This window comes from Microtus oregoni, unplaced genomic scaffold (genome assembly GCF_018167655.1).
Source record: "Microtus oregoni isolate MIOR12 unplaced genomic scaffold, Mior012 000005F_ref0000423, whole genome shotgun sequence".
In the NCBI taxonomy this organism is placed as follows: domain Eukaryota; kingdom Metazoa; phylum Chordata; class Mammalia; order Rodentia; family Cricetidae; genus Microtus; species Microtus oregoni.
The window spans coordinates 29,272,067-29,294,947 of record NW_024543064.1 but is presented as its reverse complement, the minus strand read 5'-3'; the positions used below and the strand labels follow the sequence as shown (position 1 = coordinate 29,294,947).

The window sequence follows — 22,881 nt, the reverse complement described above, 5'->3', positions numbered from 1 at the left end:
TGTTTTCCTAAAAGTCAGCTTTTAAAGGAGGTAGTTGTTTGTGACAGAAAGAGGCTATTTTTACTACAAATAAGACAGGATGAAGTATTCTATTCTGTCTGAGCCATTTCTAAGCAATAAGCAACGTGATTTTTATTAATTTTCTTAGAGAAGAGAAGCACACCATTACCAATAAGTTAGATTCATTTAAAAACATTTCTAAAAGACATTCTAATTTCAAGTAAAATCATTCCAATATTTCAAATAAGTTTTTAACTTTAGGACTCTTGGGCAGGTGGTAGATCTTGACAGTATAATAACTGCATAGCAAACCCTGGGTCCAATAACAAAAATTCTTACAAATTTTTAGGAAGATATTCACAAGCAATGCTTAATTTTCCAACAACTATATTACAGATAATAAATGAGTTGGTAATTTAAGAGATTTAGGTAATGCCATAAATAAATATGTATGTATTTATATGTATGTATGCATGTATAAGTGCATACAATTATACACAAGTGACTTCTGTATCCAATTAAGAATTACAGCATCAAGCTAGGGCTGAGAATATAGCTCAGTAGTAGAGTACTTGCCTAGGAAGCAGCACAAAAAAGAAAGGAAGAAAAAAATCATCATAGCACTAAAGCTACTTTTATCTTTAATAAATAATCAACAAGCCAGAAATGATGGTGTGTGTTCTCTAATTCTAGAATGGGAGGCAAGAGGGTTGCTATAAGTCTGAGGCTACCCTGGGATACATAATGAGTACCAGGTCAGCTCAGGTCACAAAGTTAAACCCTGCCTCAAAAAAGATCAAATCAAATCAAAACAAAACAAAACAAATGGCCCCAAACCGTAAGCAAACAGAAACATTTACTTGCCTGAGTAGCTCTGCAGGGCAATGGGTTTACACCTTCTTTCCCCTTCTCACCAGGTACAGCCATGAAGGGAGCTTGTTCTTCACCAAGGATTTCTTTGTACTTTTCCTGAGGCACCTTCTCACCTATCTTCATTGTAGAATATGGCAGGGACACTGGCATTTCTTCACTGACTTCTGAAACAGTGGGACTAGTGACAGCATTGTGGTGTTCTACATTCTCCTTCAGTAATATTCCTTTGGGCAATTTCTCTGGAAAAAAGACCCTGGGTCCTTTCTGACCCACTATGTCTTCAGAGGACTGTTCTTCTGGGTCTCTAATTATGGGATTTACTATTTCAAGAAATTTTGTTTCCTGGGTTGTTGCTATTTTAGATTTTTCATGTTCACAAAGCTCACGATCCCCTTTGCTATCCTCATGAAGATATTTTCTATCTGAGGAGTCTAGATGACTGACTACTTCTGTATTTATGGTAGAAACTGTGGGTTCTTTCCATATATGAGCTCTTGTTGAGTCCAAAGGTATTTCTTGGTATAACTTTTCTTTGTCATCTCTACAAGTGAAAATCTTATCTTTGGTCTCCCCAGTCTTAGATGTAGCACACAGGTTGTGGCCATTGGTAGTATTCTGTCTGCTGGGTCTTTGGGCAGACATGTCTCTTCTGGAAATTTGGAATGTGTCTGAAACGGGGACTTCTCCATCTGAGTCCGGGTCATTTAGTCTTTCAGGTCTTGGGATCTCAGAAGAAAATGGTTTCTTCTGGGCATCACTAGCAATTTCTTGAGGTAACTTTTCTTCTGGCTTTAAGATCGAGCAGAGGTTCACAGTTTTCATTTCCTCTTCGCTGAAGAATGTTAAAGCACCTTGATTCTGTAGGGAAGCATCTTTGGATGTCACTTGGGAAGGGAAGTCTTCAGTTTTACAAATAACAGAAAAGTTCATTTCTCTACCAATGTCTTTTCTCTTGTCATTTCTCTTTACACACGAGTCATGTTCATCACCAACAGTAACTTCCTGGTCCAAGCTTTCCTCAGGAAGGCCTGCTGCTTTGCCTGTGTGGACACTTTCCCCGACAGCCACTCCTCTGTTAACCCTCACATTCACTGACTGCTTACTCAACAGTCCGCTGACTGATTCGCGATGAGATTCCTGGCCTTCTGAAATCCTTTTCCCTCGACATTCTCTTGCTTCTTCAGCATCCAGGCCTGACGTAGATTGTCTTACGTGAGAAATCGTTTTTATTTGTGTCACTACTTTCTCCTGCTCTACATCTGCACACTTTCTCATGCGACTTCTAGCTTCCTCTCTGGGTTTCAAATCAGAAGCTCCTGAACAGGGACGCATCACTGAAACTTGGTGTGAAGGTTCACCTTCAAGACCACCAGGACTTATGATGTCAGCAGGAACTTTATTGTCCAAAGAAGCTTTCTCCTCATCATGAGACTTACTTTCCATCTCCTTTAGTGAAACCTTCCTGCCTCTTTCTGCCTTTCCCCTACTAGAAACCCTTCCTTTAACCTTTTCTTGAACACACTGACTTCCAACTTGGACCACTCTCTCATGCTGTTCTTTATCATAGCTCCCCTTGGAGGTCTCACCACACTCAACTAGTAACTCCGTTTTTGGTAATTCACCCTTCAATTCACATACTTCAGTCCCACCTTGCTTTTCTAAGGTATCTGCTTGGATCACAGATGCCAGCTCAGGGCTAATAAATCTTTTCTCTACAGCATCCTTTAAAGTCACTCTTTGATCATTATATATATCAATAATTCCTCCACTTAAAATCTGATGAAAAGCAATAATTCTGGCCATGTTTTCATCCAATAGTTTCTGTTCCAAAGCTGATGCCAATGTCAATCTTCTTCCTGTGGTTGTATCTATAATTCCACCAGTGTTTGCCTGGGCTTCTAAAATCTTCAGTGTAGATGCAAAATCTACCTTGCCATGCTGCATTGCTTCAGACAATGGTAGCACTTGGTTGCTCACCTCATCTTTAATATCAGAGAATGGGATTACTTCAAGATATCTCCATCCAGACTCAGTGTCAATCCTACATTTCTTTACTAATTCTGAGTAGGGAATAATTCTGCAGTTCTCAGGATCTACAACTCCATGTATCATTCCTGAAGGTAATTCTGTCTTATTAGCTAAGGATCCTCCTTTGTTAGCTTCTGCCAAGGTCAATTTCTGACCATAAATGAGATCTCCCAAGTTCCCACTATAGTCCTGAATCTCTTGGATTTCTCTTTTCAACTCTGGAGAGACAAGATCTAATTTTATGGCTTCTGAGAAGGAAAGAGCTTTCTTTGTTTGAGGATGAAAAAATTGATGGTGATTTAAATTCTCAACTTTTTTGAGCTGCCTGGCTACATCTTCACCAATGAAGCCATGTTTGAAGGCATTATCAACAGAAAGTCTCAACCCAGAAATATGATGAATGATACCACCATCAAGTACTTGCTTAGCCAACAGAGAAACAGCTTCTTCTCTCTCCAGAAGACCTCTCTCAATGGACTGCAAAACTGTTAATGGTGCTTTACTAACAGGGTCCATAAGTCCTGTTGTTTCCATTTGTAGCCCAATTAATCTCTTCTTAACTGCTTTTTCAGCGTCTCTGCCTTTGGTAGCCTTTTCCAGATTTATAAGGTCTGTCTGGTCAGCACTGTCTACCAAACCAAGATTTGAGGCCAAAGTTACTGAAAGCTTTTTGCCCCGTTTCAGGTCCACAATTCCTCCAGTTACCACCTGGCCCTCTAAAATCCTGGTGGCTAGCTCCTTGTCGAGAAGTCCAGCTGCCACGGCCTGCTTTACAGAGCACAGTGAGTTGGTTCTGGGGTCTAAGACACCACTTATAGCTCTGTCTGACATAAGGACATTATGTAGTAATTTCTCATCCATCAGACCTTCATCAATGACTTCTTCAGTTGTCAAAGACTCACAGGTCTGAGCGTCAAAGAAGCCCCGAAACATGTTCAGTTTTCCCATTAGTTTCACAGCAGTATGGCTAGACACAAGGCCTTGGCCTATTGCTTCATTTAGTAAGAGTTTCTGACCTGTTTCTTCATGGATGATACCACCATCCAGTAGCTGTGAAGATAACTTACTTAAGGTGACTTCTTCTAGCAATTCAAAAGGATGACCACACAACAAGGAAGGTTCACCACCATCCCCATCTGTATCAGTCTTTTCTAACACCACCATGCGACCATCTGCAACACTCTGTCCTTCTTGGCTCTGTCTGTGGCTATCCTCAGCCAAAAGTGTTCCACTTAACTCTTTCTCCAAAGAATTAATATTCATACCATTTTCTGACTTAAATTCTGATTTCAAGCTTGAAGTCTCCTCTTGACATTGTGAATTTTTGTTTTGGAACTTTATGAGGGGTATTATAGTTTCACTTGGAATAAACTCAGTTTTGACAGTCTTTACTTTTTCTTTCTGACATGTGAAGGAAGTCTTTGTGGGAGCTTGCCATTCTGATTTCTCAGTAGAAAGGAGGTCTTTCTCAAGCACCAAAGGCATACCTTCAGATTCCTCAGGACATTCCACTAGGAGGGGTCCTCCACTGATATTTTCCTTGCTAAACATGTCTGTTTGTTCTTCCTTTCTAGTATCTAACAATGGACTTTGAAGCTCTAAGTTGACTTGATTTATGACCTTCAAAGTGCCAACGTTTGCAGTAATTGCTTTTTGTTCTCCTACAAATAGATCCTTCTTAAGGCTCTCTTCAGAAGAGCGTTCTATTCCTACAGCAGTCCTTTTGCCTTTTGCTTCAGTATAGTTTTCCAGTTTGGGATAGTCTTTGTTCTGAGAAAGAAACTGGGATTCACAGGGCTTCCTAGTACATTTAGCACTGGAAATTTGGGAGACATTTCCAGTATCCAATTCTTGCAATTCCCCAGACATGTTTAGTCTTTGATGCTGAATTTCAAATACATCTGGAAGATCTGTTTGATATTCATCTCTGGATGATAGCATCTCCAGCAGCTCCTGATCCAACAGAAGCAGTCTTTGCCCGGTCTGTACATTAATGTAGCTGTGAGTCATCAGTTGAAACAAAAGCTTCTCTCCATGGCTTACTATTTTCTCTCTTTGGCACAACAGGGGTAGGGTACCAGGAGCAACACCTAATTTACTTTGTTCTGCTGAGTCTGCTAGTTGTATGTGAGGCATAACATCAGGGATACAAATTGATCTTAAGTTATTGGCAAGTTCTGTATCTAAGATACCACTCTCTGTTGCTTTCTTCCAGGACCAAATCTCTGTAATTGTTGGTAGAAAAAGAGCCTCAATTTGCTGTCGTTTACTGAGAATTTTATGTGCTAATTCAGTAGACACAATACCTTGTTCTAGAGCATCTGTAATTGGGAGTATCTCGCCAGATTCAGGCCATAGTAACCCCATGAATGACCAGAGGGATTCCAGAATTACAAGGGCAGTCTTAGCAGCTACTAGATTATTGCTCACTGCTTCATCCATAGTCATCCTATTCCCTGTGACAGTGTCAATGATGCCTCCTGTCTGAAGCTGCCTTATGAGAATAGCACAGGCCATATCTTGGTCAATCAAATTATGTCTCACAGCCTCTTCCACTGTAAGTCTGTGTCCTGTTCTTGGATCTACTATGCCACCAGCAAAAAGCTGAGCTTCCAGCAGTCGGACAGTGACCTGCCTATCTATCAATCCTTCCTGAACGGCACGGAAAATGCTAACCTTCCGACCTGACTTCAAGCTCACCATTCCCCCTGCCAACTGCTTGACAGGCAGCAATTTCAGGCCTGATTCTTGATGGATGATACATCTCTGCATCAGTTCTAGCAAGTTAACTTTCTCAGCTGTGTTAGGGTCTATCAAATTCTTGGATGATCTCAGGTGAGACTGTAATACCGAATGAAGCCACGATGAAATGAAGCCTTGATGAAAAGCTTCCTCCAGATTAATACAGTTCTCACTTGGGGAGAGACTGAAACCTCCCGTTGCCAGGTGAGCTTCTAAGATTTTCAGTCCGAGTCTCTCACTGATTATTTTCTTTTCAATTGCTTCCACCACAGAAAGGGGGCCTTGAGTCTCTGTAAGCCTGCTTATTAAGGACAGAGAATCCTGCAGCTCCAGGAGCTGTTGGTACATTGGAAGGTTAATGAGGTTTCTGACGAGACCCTCTTCCAAAGAGAGTTTTTCACTGTTCTCAGAGGCAATGAGGCCAGACATGATAACCTGGGATTCCAGGAGCACAAGGCCTGTGTCTTGGTCAATAAGGCCCTTTTGCATGGCTCTGAAGATGGGAAATATCTCCACTGTGCCTAGGTCAATCACGCCAGCAACAGCTCTGCAACCCTAAAAAAAAATTAAAATGAAAATTGAATCAGAGTCAATGGTAAAGTGTAACGGTTGGAAGGAATCTTTTTAAAGAACCATAGCAGATAAAATTCTGATCACAAGAGAAACCTACACGAAATGTGAAATGCAAGCCAGGCCATTTATGCTAAGAAATCAGTTTTCTAAATTGCAGAATATTTAATAGAGTCAGAAGTTCATAGATTGCTTAAAATATGAAAGCATTAAACATATCTGAGTAAAAAGTTTTACAAAGAGGCAAGCAGCTAAAAAAAAGGATAGCTAGTTTTTCTTTTAATTTTTACATCTTATTTACTTACTTAGCGTGTAAGGTATGTGTACGTGTATACATGAGGGCATTCACGAGCCAGAGCGCAAACGTGTAAGCAGGACAGCTGGTGGACTCGGTTCTGTCCTCCCATCGTGTGGGCCCTGGATAGCAAACTCAGGTGACCAGCCTGGCAGTGGGTATTCTAACTGGCTGAGCCACACTGTTGGCCTTGGGGAGTTAGTTTTTAAATTATATACATATATGTGTGGGTATGAGTATATGAGTGTAGGTGCCCTAGTAGACCAAAGGTGACAGATCTCCTAGAGCTGGAGTTACAGATGATTGTGAACTGTCTAATGTAGGTATTGAATTCAAGTCTTCTGGGAGAGCAGTAAGTGCTCTTAATCGCTGAACCATGCTCTAACATCTGGATAGTATTTATAAGATCAGATTATTAGAAAGGTTCTTACAGACACATACCAGTTCCCAATATAATTTCTCAGTGCTGCAGCCCATGCAGGCTCTGGAAACAGCTTTTTGGGGGGACGGATGGACTGATAACAGGGTTAGTACAAAGGATGAGAGATTTTTAGCTACAAAGTAGTTGTACATCCTAATAAATGGGCTTGTATATATCATTCAAGGAGTGTGTAATTGAGCTAACTCTCTTGGAAGCCAATCCTGGCTTTTCCAAAGGCAATGACTTTGAGTTAAGTTAGTTTGAAAACCTGAAAGTAGTAAGTCAAGGAAGGGACAGATTAGGGACTTCAGATGGTGGAACTACTAGTACAAGTGAGTTCCAGAAGCCAACCTGGCCTCCAATCTTTTGCTGTTACACTATCTCTTTGGATGGTTTGGGGAAACAGCAAATAATAAAGCCACACCTAAAACAGAAGTTTAGTCTCTAAATCCAAGGAATAAGGTAAACCTTATACATTGTTAAAATTACCCTTGCAAATTCTAAAAACAGGCTGCTGGTTTTCAATTTAAAGCCTTTTATCCCAGACTTTAAATCATTTAAGAGCTTAACTGCCTAGACTGCTTTGTTACTTGTGTTACACTTCAAGTTTACAGGTTTTGTTTGTTTGTTTGTTTGTTTGTTTGAGACAAGTCTCATTATGTAGCTCTGACTGTCCTGACAATTCACTATGTAGACCAGGCTGGACTTAAATTCACACACCATGGTCTCCTGCTTTTGCCTCCAGAGTGTGGGGATTAAAAGCAGAAGCCACTATGCCCTTCCTAGCCATCATCTTTATTTTCTTTAATGACATTATCTGTCTCCTCTTTGGACAGAGTTATTTTTGTTTTTTTGTTTGTTTGTTTTTCGAGACAGGGTTTCTCTGTGGCTTTGGAGCCTGTCCTAGAACTAGCTCTGTAGACCAGGCTGGTCTCGAACTCACAGAGATCCACCTGTCTCTGACTCCCGAGTGCTGGGATTAAAGGCATGCGCCACCATCGCCCGGCTATGTTTGGATTTTATTTAGCTCATGAAAACTTATTCATACAGAATCTTGACTTGTCAATCACTTCCCTCTCTACTAACAAGTGTACCTCATTTCTAGTCTCAATGAGAAGCAAACTATATAAAAACATGGTTTGCCCCTCAGTGTACAGGGGCAGTATCTGCCATGCAGCCAACACCGAATGAATAAAAATGTGTATGCAGACCCTTAGCACCACTGGGCTGCATCCTCCACATGAAGACTGCATGAAGAGTTTAAGCATGGTGACAGCACATATGCATATAGAATGCATAGCAAAGATTTGGTTCATGTCTCCATTTCATTATATATGCTCAACTGATGATGGCACATTTTGGTATACTTCCCCATGCTATGTAAAATATTATTTGCTATTTTCTTCCCCAACTTATTTTCTGTAGTGTAGGGTTCAATTTATATAAGTAAAACACACAAATTATACAAATCTACTATATACTTATTTTGTAGAGATTGAAAAAAAAGTTCACTGGTGTATGACACTTGTATTACCTAAATGATTTCCTTTTTAAAAATCCACTTAAAGCCTGCTGAGAAAGAGATACTATGACAAAGGGGAAAACTGTTGAAAATTTCCAATTTCTTCTGTAAGATTTATAATCTCAAAAATACTGACATTGAAGAAAAGCCTGGAATCAAGCCAAAGAGAAAAGCCTTCATAATTCTTCCCAGCACGCTCATTCTTGGAGAACAGGCAGGCAGCACTGAGATGGGAAGTAATCCAGAGAAATCCAGTCTACCAAACATGGACACTCTGACCCAGAAGAACAGTAAAAGACAGGGGGAGAAATGGAAAGAAAACATAACAGGCTTCTACTTACCCAAACTGCAGGGCCCGCCTCAGCAGGTAAGAGATAGAGCCTTACGGAGCAGCTCAGCCGTGTCACATACACAGTGTAAGCTTGGTGTTAGCGTCCAGCATGCGACTGTTTGTTTTTTTTGCAAAAAAGAACCCCAAACAGGTCGTCCTCTTTTCCCTTTGTGCATTTGTGCTTAAACTCCAAAGGGTTAGTGAAACTTGTAAGCAAGGATGTCAGTTAATCAGAACAATACTTTACATGAAACACACACAGTACAGGGACACATCATGCTCAATGTAGTGGTGCTCAGCAGCTTGTCTTTTTCTCTTTCCCCCCACCCCTTCTTAACATTTCAAAATGAGAACTGGATGTTCTCAGCAAGCAATTGTTAAAACTTTTCACATACTCCCTTATATGGTGAAGCAACAAGCCATTGGAAGTGGGCTACATTACACAGAAAATTCGACACCAGCACATTCTTTTTGGAAATATACCATCAAAGCAGGGCTGGTTCTACTCTGTAGATTTTATGAATTTACATATTTATATACATGGGCCAGAATCAAGATATTTGTTTGAACAATCATTCTGAGCAGCATTAACCAAATGTGATTTATGACATACTGGCCTTCCCCACATAAACTGGCCATTGCTTCACAACATAGGAAATAAGCAGGCAAACACACATGTATATCCCAGAGACACATGAATATAATTTGGTTAAATGCGCGCGCACACACACACACACACACGCATCCAGGAAGAATTTAAGACAACCAACAGTAACTATGGCTTTCATGGGTACAAAATGAACGTGAAGTGAAAATTGTTAACTGTGCTGCACGATGGGATGACCATGGGTGAGGGGAACCAGCGTCTCAGTCAGTGAAGCTAATCTGCCAGGCAGTTTGGTCACTCTGCGGGGGAAGAGGTTTGTAAGCATTTTCTTGCCAACTTCCACAACTCTTGGCTATCAACCTTGAGTGATAAGGTCACAAAGGAGTAATCCTATCATATCTTACCATAAGGAATGTCATCAGACACAACACAGAATTTAAGTTCTCCTTAGCTATTCTGATGTGCAATGACTGAGTGTGGGTGGGGTGGTAATGAACCAGATCCAGAGGGTTTGCTCTAAGTGCTCTCTAGCGTTTCTGACTGACCAACACATCATGGAACCCCAGTAAAGAAACACATGACAAATGGCTGCTAAGGTGAGGTTAAATATTAAGTCACATTGGTCATGGAAAGCTAGTGACATGATTCTCAATCAGCAAAGCCACTTTCATACCATTAAAACAGCACCCATAATACATGGATCCCAAAACTAAAAATACCTTTTGTTCTGTCTGTTGAGCCAGCTCGCTTTGGAGCTGCTGGAGCTGGCTGGCAGAGCCGTCACAAAGGTCGTGGTAAGTCTTGTTCAGGGCGCTCAACTGCTCAGAGATCTGCTCCTTCTCTTTTTCTGAGAGCCTGAAAGATGAAGCATTACATCTTTCTCAGGGGAAAAATTCTCCAAACTATATTCAAAAACTGCTATATTGCTGCCATGAATGGATTATCTGGATATAACCAGTCTCCTATACTCAGCTTTGGCATCTTACTCATATCCTTCTATGATTCTCGATGATATCAATGCTAAATAAATAACTCCTTGCTTGTAGTTCTGCAAATCTCAATCAAAATGGTAATTTCAATACCTTAGCCTTACCCATTCACAGCAAATTTGGATGTTGAAATAATATAAAATTATTTTACATTTAAATTATTAGACCTAGGATATATGATAAAGTCCTATTTTATATTTTACTCCTGTGGTTATTCTCATTTTAAACAAAGTATAAATTTCACTTACCTATTCTCTACCTAGCTATCTTTAAGTTTTCTAATTTTTTAAAAAAATTATCTATTAGCCGGGCGATGGTGGCGCACGCCTTTAATCCCAGCACTTGGGAGGCAGAGGCAGGCGGATCTCTGTGAGTTCGAGACCAGCCTGGTCTACAGAGCTAGTTCCAGGGCAGGCTCCAAAGCCACAGAGAAACCCTGTCTCGAAAAACCAAATATATATATATATATATATATATATATATATATATATATATATATATATTATGTGCATTGGAACCTGGGCCATAGACAGTTGTGAGCTACCATGTGGGTCCTGGTAGTTGAACCTGGGGTCCTTTGGAAGAACAGCCAGTGCTCTTAACTTCTGAGCCATCTCTCCAGTCCCCACTAGTACACTGATGTATCTTCTGAGCACACTTCTTTTCCCTGGTCTCCCCACCCCAGTCTTAGTCATTTTTGTTTGTTTGCTTTGAGTTTTGATTTTAAGAGACAAGGTCTCTATGTAGCCCAAGAAGTGGTGGCTGAGCTGGTGACCCTTCTGGTTTAGTTCCCCATGATGGGGTTATCACCATTCAATAGCTCACTTAACTGAAAGTTTTATTATTCGACGGCATTTGTTTTAGAACATTTTCCAGGAAACATGATACTACATATGTAACTAAAGCCACCGTGTGTTTGCCATCAAGTCCATTCTTTTCCTGTCTTCCTAGAGGTTCACAACTTGAATCTGGTGAATACTAAAAGTCTCCCCTCCATATTAATTCTGAGAATGAACCATGTTGATTTATGTTAGAATTCCCTACAGACTCAATGAGATTCCCCAAGCCTCTGTGGCTCTTTCAATGGTTCTTTCTCTAGCATCTTCTCTATTTATCTTCAGTTTATCTTTGGCATCCAAACCCTACAGTGGATTTTCTTAGTATTGCCTGTCCATTCATAACTGGATCTCTGAGATCCACTGCTGCAAATACATCCCGTGAGGAAAGGGATCCCGCAGCCATGTGGACATCTTCCTGGTTTGCAGTTTTAACTGGATCCAGGTGAGAGGCCAGAGTTAATCCCTTGTTGCTCTGCCTGAGCACCACCCTAATCTTCAATAAACCCCTTTGCCTATTTAAAAAAGAAAATACATATGGACCACTAGAAATTACTTCTCTTACTTTTGGACTCCCCTCTTGACAAAGATCACCTTTGTGCACACCTTTCCTGAGCCTACATCTCCTGACTAAGGTTGTACTTTCCAGCCTCTCTCACCTCCCTCCTACTAGCTCTTCTCTGCTGGACTTAAGGCAGTCTAAACACAGAAGTCACAGGCTTGTAAGGGTATATCCTGTTCCTTGTTGCTTGTGTTTAGAGCTTTCGTCTCCAGTGACCATGCTTTAGGAAAGGAGCTGAGTTTCAGTATCACAGCCCCCATCTCTCATTTATGTACTGCTCATCGTGCTGATTCTGAACTCACCCATCAACTTTTCATCAGTGTCACCAAAAAGTTCCAGCTGCCAAATGTATTAGATATTCATTAATCTTTCTTGACTTTTGAACCCCCATCCTCTTTGGAACCTTCTTGGGTTCTGAGGTATTACTCAGCATCATTTTTCTATTCCTTCTCTAAAGTTCCCTTTACAAACTGCGAAGACCTGAAAGTCTTTTAGGTTAATTTACCTTTATGATTTCTACTATATTAATGACTTAAAATCTTTTTTAAAATATTTATTTATTTATTATTTATACAGTTTAGCCAGAAGAGGGTACCAGACCTCATTGCAGACGGTTGTGGGCCACCATGTGGTTGCTTGGAATTGAACTCAGGACCTTTGAAAGAGCGGGCAATGCTCTTAACCGCTGAGCTATCCCTCCAGTCCCCATGACTTAAAATCTTTGTCTTTTTAAGACTTCAGTCATTAATTCCAAACTTGCTATTCCCTGGCCACAGGGAATCTTTAGTGAGTCTACATAAGGTAGTCCACAAATCTTACTAAATATTAGGTGTTTCTACTCTGACATCCTAGAGGCTCTCATGTTCAACAATGTCTAAGCTGCATTATTCTGCAATTCACTCCCTTTTCTGTTTCTTATCTTTGTGGCTGATATTATATGATCAATAGCCTATGCTAGAAGCCTACCAAGTTTTTTGTTTGTTTTGAGACAAGGTCTCACTATATAGTCTTGGCTGGTCTAGCGCTCACTATATATATATATAGATCAAGCAAGCTGGCCTTGAATTCAGAGATCCATTTGTCTATGCTGGGATTAAAGGCATGTACCATCATGCCCAGCAAGTCTAGCAGTTTATTTAATGATTTTCCCAAAGACTCATTCTTAATATTTTTTAAATTTCATATATTTATTTAGCATATGTGTATGTGCACAAGCACACGTATACACATATGGAAGTCAGCAGGTAATCTGGGGAGTCAGTTTTCTACTTCTGCCCTGTGGGTCCTGGGTATTACATTCAGGTTGTCAGGCTTGGTAGCAACTTTATGTGCTGACCCATCTTGCTGGCCCCTGAATAGCTCTTGAATCTTTGTCACCTCTGTAACCTACCACATTTCTTGCACTCATTATCAGGACCGCCTCTTAATTTGCTTCTTGTCTTCTATCCTGCACCCCCATGTCAATCATGCTTAAAATTAATCCCCATATCTGACAAGAATTAAAAACCAAAGCCGGGCGGTGGTGGCGCACGCCTTTAATCCCAGCACTCGGGAGGCAGAGGCAGGCGGATCTCTGTGAGTTCGAGACCAGCCTGGTCTACAAGAGCTAGTTCCAGGACAGGCTCCAAAGCCACAGAGAAACCCTGTCTCGAAAAACCAAAAATAAATAAATAAATAAATAAAAATAAAAACCAAAACAAAAAATTCCTCAGTACAAACTAAAAGGCGCTCGACAATTGGCTCTTGTTGCCAAGAATTCTCTACTCAAACTTCTCATCCCAAACCTAAGATTCAGCCAGGTGAAAAGGTTACACTCACTTATGACCATGCTTAGCCAAGAAGATCTGTGATGTTTTAATGGCCTCAGAAACTTGTTCTTTCTTGGTTGTCAGTTCTTCTTTCAGAACCTAGTAGTAGGAAATAAAAAGAAACTTTTCAAACAAGATTTAAACAAGTCAAACATGATTTCAAATAAATTTTTAAAACCAAAGGAGAAAATACAACCTAGGTCAAACATTACAAATGAGCTACAGATGTTTTAAACCGTCAAGTAAACAAATAAGACAGCTGAAGTTGTTATAAGTCTTAGAAGTTAGCCTTTTCTAAAGTAACACTTTAGAATAAAACAGCTATGAGAATTGTTGTTCCAACGAATGAGTCCACTAACCTGCTGCTCCAAAATGGCCTTTTCAATGTCTGTGGACGCACTGGTGTGGGATGAGGTAGCCGTTCCTTGTGTATTTCTTGCCAGGGTAGATACCCAACCCAAGAGTTCTTTAACCTTCTCCACATGTTCCTGTTTTTCCTCTTCTACCACTTTCTACAGCAGAAACAGAAAGTTGGTACTGTTGTCAGTCTCGTCGTGCTGCATGACTTCATGTTTCCAAAGCCAGACAGGAAATACATTGTTCTTTACATACAGACTCTTGCTAACTTTCCTAATTTAGGTCTAGGCTAATATTGAAGTGTTTAATATTCCTAAGCCTAGGAGGGCAATGACATGTCTTAGAGATAAATCTACCTTTGATATAAACATTTTGCAGAAAAAAGTGATAGTGTTTCCATGAACCAATAATACACATTAAATAAAGTATCTTTAAACAAAAATGCACACAAAACAAGGCTGTATATGTAATCCAAGGCTTACAGAAAGCAACTATTTCCCATAAGAGCACTGGTTTAGTATTAACCAACAACCAAACTTTCTAGAACATGATCACTGGAAATAAGGACAACAACTGCATGAACTTTACCTTTTAAAAGATGAGACATAGGAATTCTAGTATGTAGTGCGAGGATCAACTTTAAGACTTGGCACATGGTAGCTATAAGCTCTACTAATGAGCCACACTCTCTGCCTGAGGCTCAGTTGTTTTTGTTGTTGGTTTATCAAGACAGGGTTTCTGTATACAGCGCTAGCTGTTCGGAAACTCACTCTATAGACCAGGCTGGCCTCAAACTCTGAGATCCATCTGCCTCCAAGGCCTCTGCTGGGATTAAAGGCATGGGCCAGCATGTCTGGTGAGACATAGCATTTTTTATCATGATTTCAAGAAGAATTAGCACCCAACTATCCTTACCTCCTCCTCCTCCAACCGCCGGAGAGCATCGCTGATGTATTTCACATGCTGAGTTGTTAATGTCACCAAAGCTGTGTATCGGGTCCTCAAGTCCATGAACTATATAAAGAACAATTTAGGTAAGTTATCTGCCGGAAAAGTAAAATTCAATAGCTGGAAAAAAGGAGGGCAACAGAAAGGTGACACAAATGAGATCTTTGTTAAGGGAAGATGGTGGCATCCCTCCTTTCCTGCTCACCTCCTGTGTGATGGCATCTGAAGAGGAGATCATGCGGCGGCGCTTGCCAGGGGATTTCTGCTGCGATTCCACAAAGGCCTTGTATGTCATCAGCTGCAACTCATAGTCCTAGGAGAAGGAGAAACTTGACTACCTTTGCACAGAACTTCACAGCTGACACATTACACAACAAAACCACAGTACTTTGTTGCTAGACTACATTTAGTATTTGTTCAGACTATAGTTTGGCAAATATTGGGCCACTCTGCCTGTCAGAAATACTAATTCTGTCTCTATAAATGAATGTAGCTATTTATAGTATGGAAATGAAAGAAAATCACTGTTGCAATATAATTTATGTGCACTCAAAGTTCAAGTTCTTATCACTTTATTTATTGTCCAGGGTCTCATGTAGCCTAGGGTGGTCTCAAACCATCTGTGAAGCAAAAATATTGGACCTTGAACTTCTAATACTCCAAGAGTGTATGGCATAGATTCAGCCTGTGGGTCATACATACCTTGCTGAATCCTGAATTTCCAACTTGTGATCTGATACCCAATTCTTTCAATTTACTCTTAAGGGAACTGAAGTTCAAACACGGGAAGTGGATTTCCTTAATTAATCCAGCACAGATTAGAAACTGTTTCCAAAGCCTTTAAAAATGCTTTTCTCATTTTACTACATATACTGTGCTTCCTCTGCAACCTGCAGCATTTTTCCACCCCCTTCCAAGCTTCTTCATTTAAACAGTCTCTTACTTATCTTCCCTACTTCTACTCTCATCTGCTACTGCTATCTTTTCCAAAAAACAAATATGATCACTTGTTCCTCTGACTAAAATCTTTCAAGGATGTAGACCCTACTTTGTCAAACATCAACATGTGTAGAAACTATGGGATCAGATCCAATAGATAGGAAAGCACTTCAAGCAGTCTCTCAGTGATGCTGACACTGCTGGCGGGGAGACAACTCCCAGGGATGGGGTGGCCTCTAGAAGAGCTCTGCACAATCTCTTCAGAGAAGGACCTACAGTGACGGTGAAATCTTCCCAAGATGGAGATCATTTATTCCTTCTGGGATGTGGTACAGTTACCTTCACAATAGTGGAGTACTGCTGGGAAAATTTTTGACATTGGTCCAGTTTTGTCTGATTTCTCTCAATTTCTGCAAACAGTTCCTAGAACCAAAATATCACAACATTACCATTGAGATATCATCACTAAGCAGTGAACACTTACTATAGTCTATGGTGGTGACTCTCAAGCCTAAGAAGCATCACAATCAGATTGAAGGGCTAGGCCGAGATCTTGAGTTGGGCCCAGGAACCTTGATTTCTAACATGGTTCAGGGGATATTGATGCTACTGGTCTACATCCCTTTAATATTTTACATGTACAATTTCAGGTAATCCTTGCATTAACTTCATCAGTCAGGCAAAAGGAATAATAAAATATATATATATTTTAAGAATGAGTTGTAAGAGCCAAAGTTACATTTAAGTTTTAATTACTATGCCTTAGAGATCCATGAAACAAAAATGCCTCTGATCTGCAAGCCTCTTACCCAAGGACAGACAGTCCCTGAAAAGCTGGAGGCTGTTGTTTACTATGGAAAATAACAAGCCATGTGCTTTTCATTCCCCCAAACAAGTTTGTTTAACCCATCTGCACTGGCTGTGCTTGGTCACATGTGGAGGAAAGGGAAGGTTTACAGGCAGAAAATACGTCAGGATGTATGCTTGCCCCTGACTGGACCAGATGAGAAATGCAATAAATTATTGGTTTTCCTTCTTAAGCCACTGCAAACTGTGATTCTGGGCCATTTCCTAGGACCTGGCCAGAGCCCATCAACTTGCCAGTATTTAATTAAAGCCTGCTTCAAATTAGGCTTTAAACTGTGGTACTGGTCTTATTTTCAATTGGTAGGATTAATAAAAGTAGAATACTGAAAGATAATTAATTTCTTCAAAGTTTTATAGCTAGAAGGTACGTAAGCCATGACGGTAATCAATTAAACTCCATACCTCATATACTTGATAACACAGTATGAAGCAAAACAAAATACCGCCACCAACAACAAGAAAAATTCTCTAAATGAAGCAATTTTCTTCCAAATCCCATGATCTGGTTCTAACAAAATAAAATGTAATATAAGAAGCAAAATGGAGATATTTAATAATTTCAATATATGACCATAGAAACTCAGTATTGAAAGACCTAATGGGTCTCTCTGGCCTAAATGTTAACAGTATCTTTTTTGTTTGTTTGTTTTGTTTTTTTAGAGACAGGGTTTCTGTGTGTAACAGCTCTGACTGTCCTGGAACTCAGTCTGTAGATCAGGCTGGCCTTGAACTCAGAGATTCGCCTACCTCCGCCTCCTCAGAACATAGGTGTCTGCCACTCCACCTGGCAAGAGTTATTTTATAAAAATAAGCAGGGAGGCAGCAGGCGGATCTCTGTGAGTTCGAAGCCAGCCTGGTCTACAGAGCAAGTTCTAGGACAGTTTCCAAATCTATAGGGAAACCCAGTCTCAAAAAACAAAAACAAACAAACAAAACAGTACATTAAGACTATCCTTTGAACTCTAAGAGGAGGCTTAGATGTCTTGCTGGAGGAAGGTTTGATTGCTGCTGTATTATCGTTTTTAGGATGAGCTAACTCCACACTCACCGTCTGCTGACTGAGCTGCTCTGACAGCACTCGGCTATCTTCTGCCTGGCCTGGCTTCATCAGCTCCTGCTGGGCAGTGGTTTCCTCAATCCACTTGATAAGAGTTCCGTGGCAGGCTCGGTAATCTCTCAGAATTTCCTGGATACTTTCCACCTCAGATTGCCTAGAGGGACAAAGGGGAGCACTGTTTGACACCCTAATGTTGATATAAATAGAGCACATTGAGTGAGCCAGTTTCCTTTTTGGAGGATGCAGTTTTACTTATGGGAATAGTGCTGCAAGGCTGAGTGATACCTATGTGTGTAGCCAGGGCCCTAAAATGAATAGAAATGGGTTGTTTTCATAAAATCTTCACAAAAATCCTACAGAGTCCAAGCATCTCATGATAATTCCTATCAATTTTTTTTTCATTTTACAGATTAAATGAACCATGATTTGTAAATCACTGTAATTTCTTTCTTTTTCCCCTTTGGGGTTTTTTTTTTTTTTTCCCCTGAAATAGGGTTTCTCTGAGTAACAGCCCTGGTTGTCCTGGAACTTACAGAGATCTGCCTGCCTCTGCCTTCCAAGTGCTGGAATTAAAGGTGTGTGCCACCACACCTGGCTAAATCACTGTAATTTCTTGTAGCAGAAAGTGAGGAAAGACAGGAATTAGAATCTTTAGATACCCTTTAGTATCATGAGGGTGCAATTTCAGCAGAGACAACAGCGGACTTGTATGAGTCCCTGCACATGCTCCTACTCTTAGACCCAGGAAAGCCAATTTTCTGTCTTTACCAGTCATACCTTACATCAGAAACAAGACATCAGATGACAAAAGTAAAGCAGACCCACTAAATCAACAGGGTGATAGAAGCACTGAATTCTATAAAGCCTCGCTCTGAAAATGGATCAAATTTAAATTCACACTTAATTAAAACAAGCACCAAAACCTTGGTTCTCTCCTCAAGGAATGGTCACCACAACACTATTCAAATCTGTATTATAAAAACACATGGCATTATAGACGTGACTAAGTGGTACAAGGCTTGCCTAGCATGTGGTTTACTCCCAGGCACCAGACAGAAGAATCACAGCTGCCCCAAACTTGGGGATGTGAGGGCAATTGGGGCCTACTGACTGTCAGAGTTGACTGAACTGATCTGACTGGCTAGGTGGATAATCCCTCCCAAAGCTTTGCTTCCCTCCAAGAAAAAAGCTCTCAAAAAGAAGCAGTGGGCTGGGAATGCAGTCTAGTGGTAGAGCACATGTGTTAGGGCCTTAGTCTGCCTTACAATTTTCTGGGGCTTATCTTGTTCAGAATTCATGCTGTTTTAAAATTCTGCACCCCGTATCAATTCCTACTTCTAGACATGAATGCTAAAATAGTTGGTAACTGTTTCTGTTTAAGCCTTACTCCCTGAATCCTAAGAGGAGGAAAGGTAGGCACCCCTCACCGGGTTTCCAGCTGGGCAAGGACTCGGTGCCAGCGCTCCTGAAGCTGAGAACCCTTCTCCTGATAACGCTCCAAATCCAAGTTTTGCTCTGGCGTTAGGTGACGAAGCTGTTCTGCCACTTCCTTTGCCTTAGTGATTTCCCCATCCAGGACTGAGAACACTGAATTCTTGTCCTTCACGTCATTAAGCCAATGCTACAGAAACATAAGAAACAGGTAAAATATTTTTCTTCCTAAAAAAGACTCAGGCTAAGACAAGCAAAAGGACAATGTCTGAAGCGGAATCTACAGTGTTATCAATGACCCAGAAACCAGGCCCAGAACACCACATGGGAAAATGTGCAGATAGTTCTTCATGTATGAAATCTGACCTTACTACATATAAGCTATGAAACTAAGCAAAGGCTTGTGGCTGGCTTAGATCTTGGTGTTTTCAGCCATCAAGAGACAAACATCCCTCTCCTATTCACTTCTTACAGCAACTTGTGAGAGTTGCAATGAAGCCACAGCAAAATGCCTTACAAAGCTATTTTGATACAATTAATTATTGGTTATATTTAATAAACCATAATTTTACAGGAGAAAAGGGTTTTTGTCTCATCCCTTTTAGCTTTTTCTCTTTCCCTTTGGCTACATATTATTAAAATATATTAAAACAATTCTCGGCCTAATTCAAGTGCAAACATGGATCAGTGTCAAGTCATCCCCCTGAATCCTCTGTAACCCCAGAGCAATGGTAAATCAACCTATTAGGAAACTAGAGCAGCCAACCTGCAGTGTGGCCCGATGGGACTCCAGAGCTGAGAGGTCTGCTGGCACGGCTTCTTCTTGACTCAGCTTGATCTCATAACCTTTGACCAACAGCTCAGCATCTTGTATGCTACGTACTATCACATCAATAGTCTTTAATCTGGGGGCATAAAATCAATCCTTTAATTTAATTTTTTTCCTTCTGAGACAGGGTTTTTCTGTGTAGCCCTGGCTGTACTGGGGCTTACACAGTAGACCAGGCTGGTCTTGAACTCAGAGATCCACCTGCCTCTGTCTACAAAGGGCTGGGCCACAGCATGTACCACCATGCCCAGCTCAGCACTTGAGTCTTAAAATGTGTATTACCTAGGATCACAAAATACAATTGCCAAAACCAATTTTATCACATTAAATGATAATAGGCTTTTGTAAAAATGAGAAAGTCTGATACATAAATATTGTTAGCTTAAGCTAGCTCAGAGTGAAATTCTAAGTGGTACTGGGACATGCCACCTTTGGTGGCAAGAAGGAATGAGGACCTAAGATCTGTCATTCCTCAAAGTGACAGGTAGAGATGGATGAATAACAAAAGAACTTCAAACACTAATGTGTGGTTTAGTTTTAATAATTCTTTGTCTCTTTCCATTTTTCTTACTATATTTAACTGTTATTTTCAAAGGTATCTAATCAAATAGAAATGAGGTAAGAAATGACCTAACAATGCAAATTTATTCATCACCCATAACAGTGACATTTGTTATTACAGTCCAATAAACCCACTCCATGTCACTTAGGAACTGAAGCCAAAATTTCTCTTCAAGATCTGTAGTCTTCCTGGATGATTCATGGAATGAGCTCAATAAAAAAATACCTGCCCTTTGAATCCAAGACTTCAGCTTACTCAGACTGACAATAGACAGAGCACAGACAGACACAGACCATAGATATGGTACTCACTTATTCAGATAGACAGTAGACAGACCATAGATATGGTCCATCTTTTCTACCATTAGGTTCAGCTCTGAGCGCAGAGTGGTGGCACTTGAGCCTGATGGAGACTGCTGAAGAAAGATGTTGCATTTCATGGAAACAGCATCCAAGTCAGATCTCAGACGCTGCAAATCCTCTTGAGTGTGCTATCGGGAACAAAATGTACAACAATGGAGACAGATACGAACAACAATGTTAGAAAGCAGTTCTTATTTTCCGTGGAAAAATACTGGAAACGAATCAGTTCAGTAATATATTTGTAGTTTAAATCCTCATTTTCCACAGTAAATGACACCGTTGTAGGCTGAATTCCTGAGTAGGACTGTCTTAAGCCTATTGCCTCATTTCTTAGAATCCTTACATGATTGCTTCCTAATTCATTCTAAAAGGATTTCCTCTTCTTCCTGCATCTTACCTCCTGCTCTGCAATCCTTAATGCAATGTCCTGCCTGGCATCTCTGTCAGTCTTAGAGCTGGCCGGAGACTGAATTTGTTTGAGGAGTCTCTGTTCACACTCCTCCAGGCGTAGCCGGATATTCTTCAGCTCTGAGATGTACACTTTGGCTACAGACTCTTCTTTGTCCTCTGTGAACACACAAGCACAGATCACTTAGCTCCACCTGAGGACAACAGAGCGCAACTGGCTCCAGCAGATCAGAAGTCCCATTGATGAAAGCAAGGTCTTATTCTGGAGACCTGCCTGATCCAAGTCCCTGCATTACACACTGACATTAGGAGTCTGAACATTTTACATACACCAGGAAATGTGACAGGCTGGATATCATTAACAACCAAAGAGTATCAACTTCCACAGCAGGACTGCAAGAACTCATGTCTAAGGTTTTCTGTATGAGAAGGGTCGTCAGCACCCTTCAGGGTGCTCCTCCCACTGCTCTCCCTCCCTCTGCCTCTTGCACACACCATTCTCCATTGATTTCATCAGGTGCTGGAAGTGGGCTTTACAAACTTCCACTTCCTCTTCCATTCGCAAGCGATCAGCTACAGAGAAGACAGAAGAGTCATGACTGTCCTGTAGAAAGTCTTCATAGTGGGCCTGGAGGTTCTTCATAACCTGGTGGCACTCTCCTGGGGCTAAGGAACGAAGCTTTAAAAAAAAAAATTAAACTAAAATAAATAAATAAATTTCAAAAGAATAGAAAAAAACTATTTTTACTCCCCTTCCTTTTTTAGAAATATATTTTTATTTTTTATGTGCACTAGTGTTTTGCCTGCACATATGTCTATGTGAGGGTGTCAGATCCCCTAGAACTCAAATTAAAGATAGTAGTGAACTGCCATGTGGATGCTGGGAGTTGACCCTGGGTCCTCTGGGGAAAAGGTGTTCTTTTTTTTTTCCTTCGGATTTTCAAGACAGGGTTTCTCTGTAGCTTTGGAGCCTGTCCTGGAGCTAGCTCTTGTAGACCAGGCTGGCCTCAAATGCACAGAGATCCGCCTGCCTCTGCCTCCCAAGTGCTGGGATTAAAGGCATGTGCTACCACCGCCTGGCAAAAGTCAGTGTTCTTAACCACTGAGTCATATCTCCAGCCCCTCTCCTTCCTTTTGTGTTGATTCTGTCATATATACAAAAGTGTACAAATCGGCTGGGCACAATGGCAAATGCTTTTTTTTTTTATTCCAAGTACTGAGAAGACAAAGGCAGGAAAATCTGTGTGATTTCAAGATCAGCCTGGTCTACACAGTTCCAGGCCAGCCAGGGTACAGAGTGAGACCCTGCCTCCAAAATAAACAAACAAATAAATAAATATGTGTAATTGTTGTGAACATGTTGATTTTTTTAAAATTCTTTTTAATATTTATTTATTTATTATGTATACAATATTCTGTCTGTGTGTCTGCCTGCAGGCTAGAAGAGGGCACCAGACCCCATTACAGATGGTTGTGAGCCACCATGTGGTTGCTGGGAATTGAACTCAGGACCTTTGGAAGAGCAGGCAATGCTCTT

At 40.7% G+C, this 22,881-nt stretch overlaps 1 protein-coding gene across 22 annotated transcripts in view; it reads right to left on the bottom strand.

Annotated features, from left to right (window-relative positions):
• Macf1 (microtubule actin crosslinking factor 1) overlaps positions 1–22,881 on the bottom strand; it is a 338,997-nt gene that overhangs the window by 120,160 nt on the left and 195,956 nt on the right. For 19 of the 22 annotated variants that reach the window (XM_041651076.1, XM_041651084.1, XM_041651079.1 and 16 more), the window contains 13 exons: positions 21,840–22,023; positions 21,334–21,503; positions 20,886–21,064; positions 19,950–20,088; positions 19,180–19,373; positions 17,744–17,906; positions 16,168–16,251; positions 15,095–15,202; positions 14,857–14,955; positions 13,944–14,096; positions 13,595–13,683; positions 10,109–10,244; positions 865–6,198 (listed from right to left, as the gene is read on the bottom strand). In XM_041651076.1, coding sequence (XP_041507010.1) covers positions 865–6,198; positions 10,109–10,244; positions 13,595–13,683; positions 13,944–14,096; positions 14,857–14,955; positions 15,095–15,202; positions 16,168–16,251; positions 17,744–17,906; positions 19,180–19,373; positions 19,950–20,088; positions 20,886–21,064; positions 21,334–21,503; positions 21,840–22,023 — 7,032 coding nt within the window. The remainder of the gene's footprint in view (positions 1–864; positions 6,199–10,108; positions 10,245–13,594; positions 13,684–13,943; positions 14,097–14,856; positions 14,956–15,094; positions 15,203–16,167; positions 16,252–17,743; positions 17,907–19,179; positions 19,374–19,949; positions 20,089–20,885; positions 21,065–21,333; positions 21,504–21,839; positions 22,024–22,881) is intronic. The other 3 variants (XM_041651098.1, XM_041651100.1, XM_041651099.1) reach the window with 1 other exon arrangement.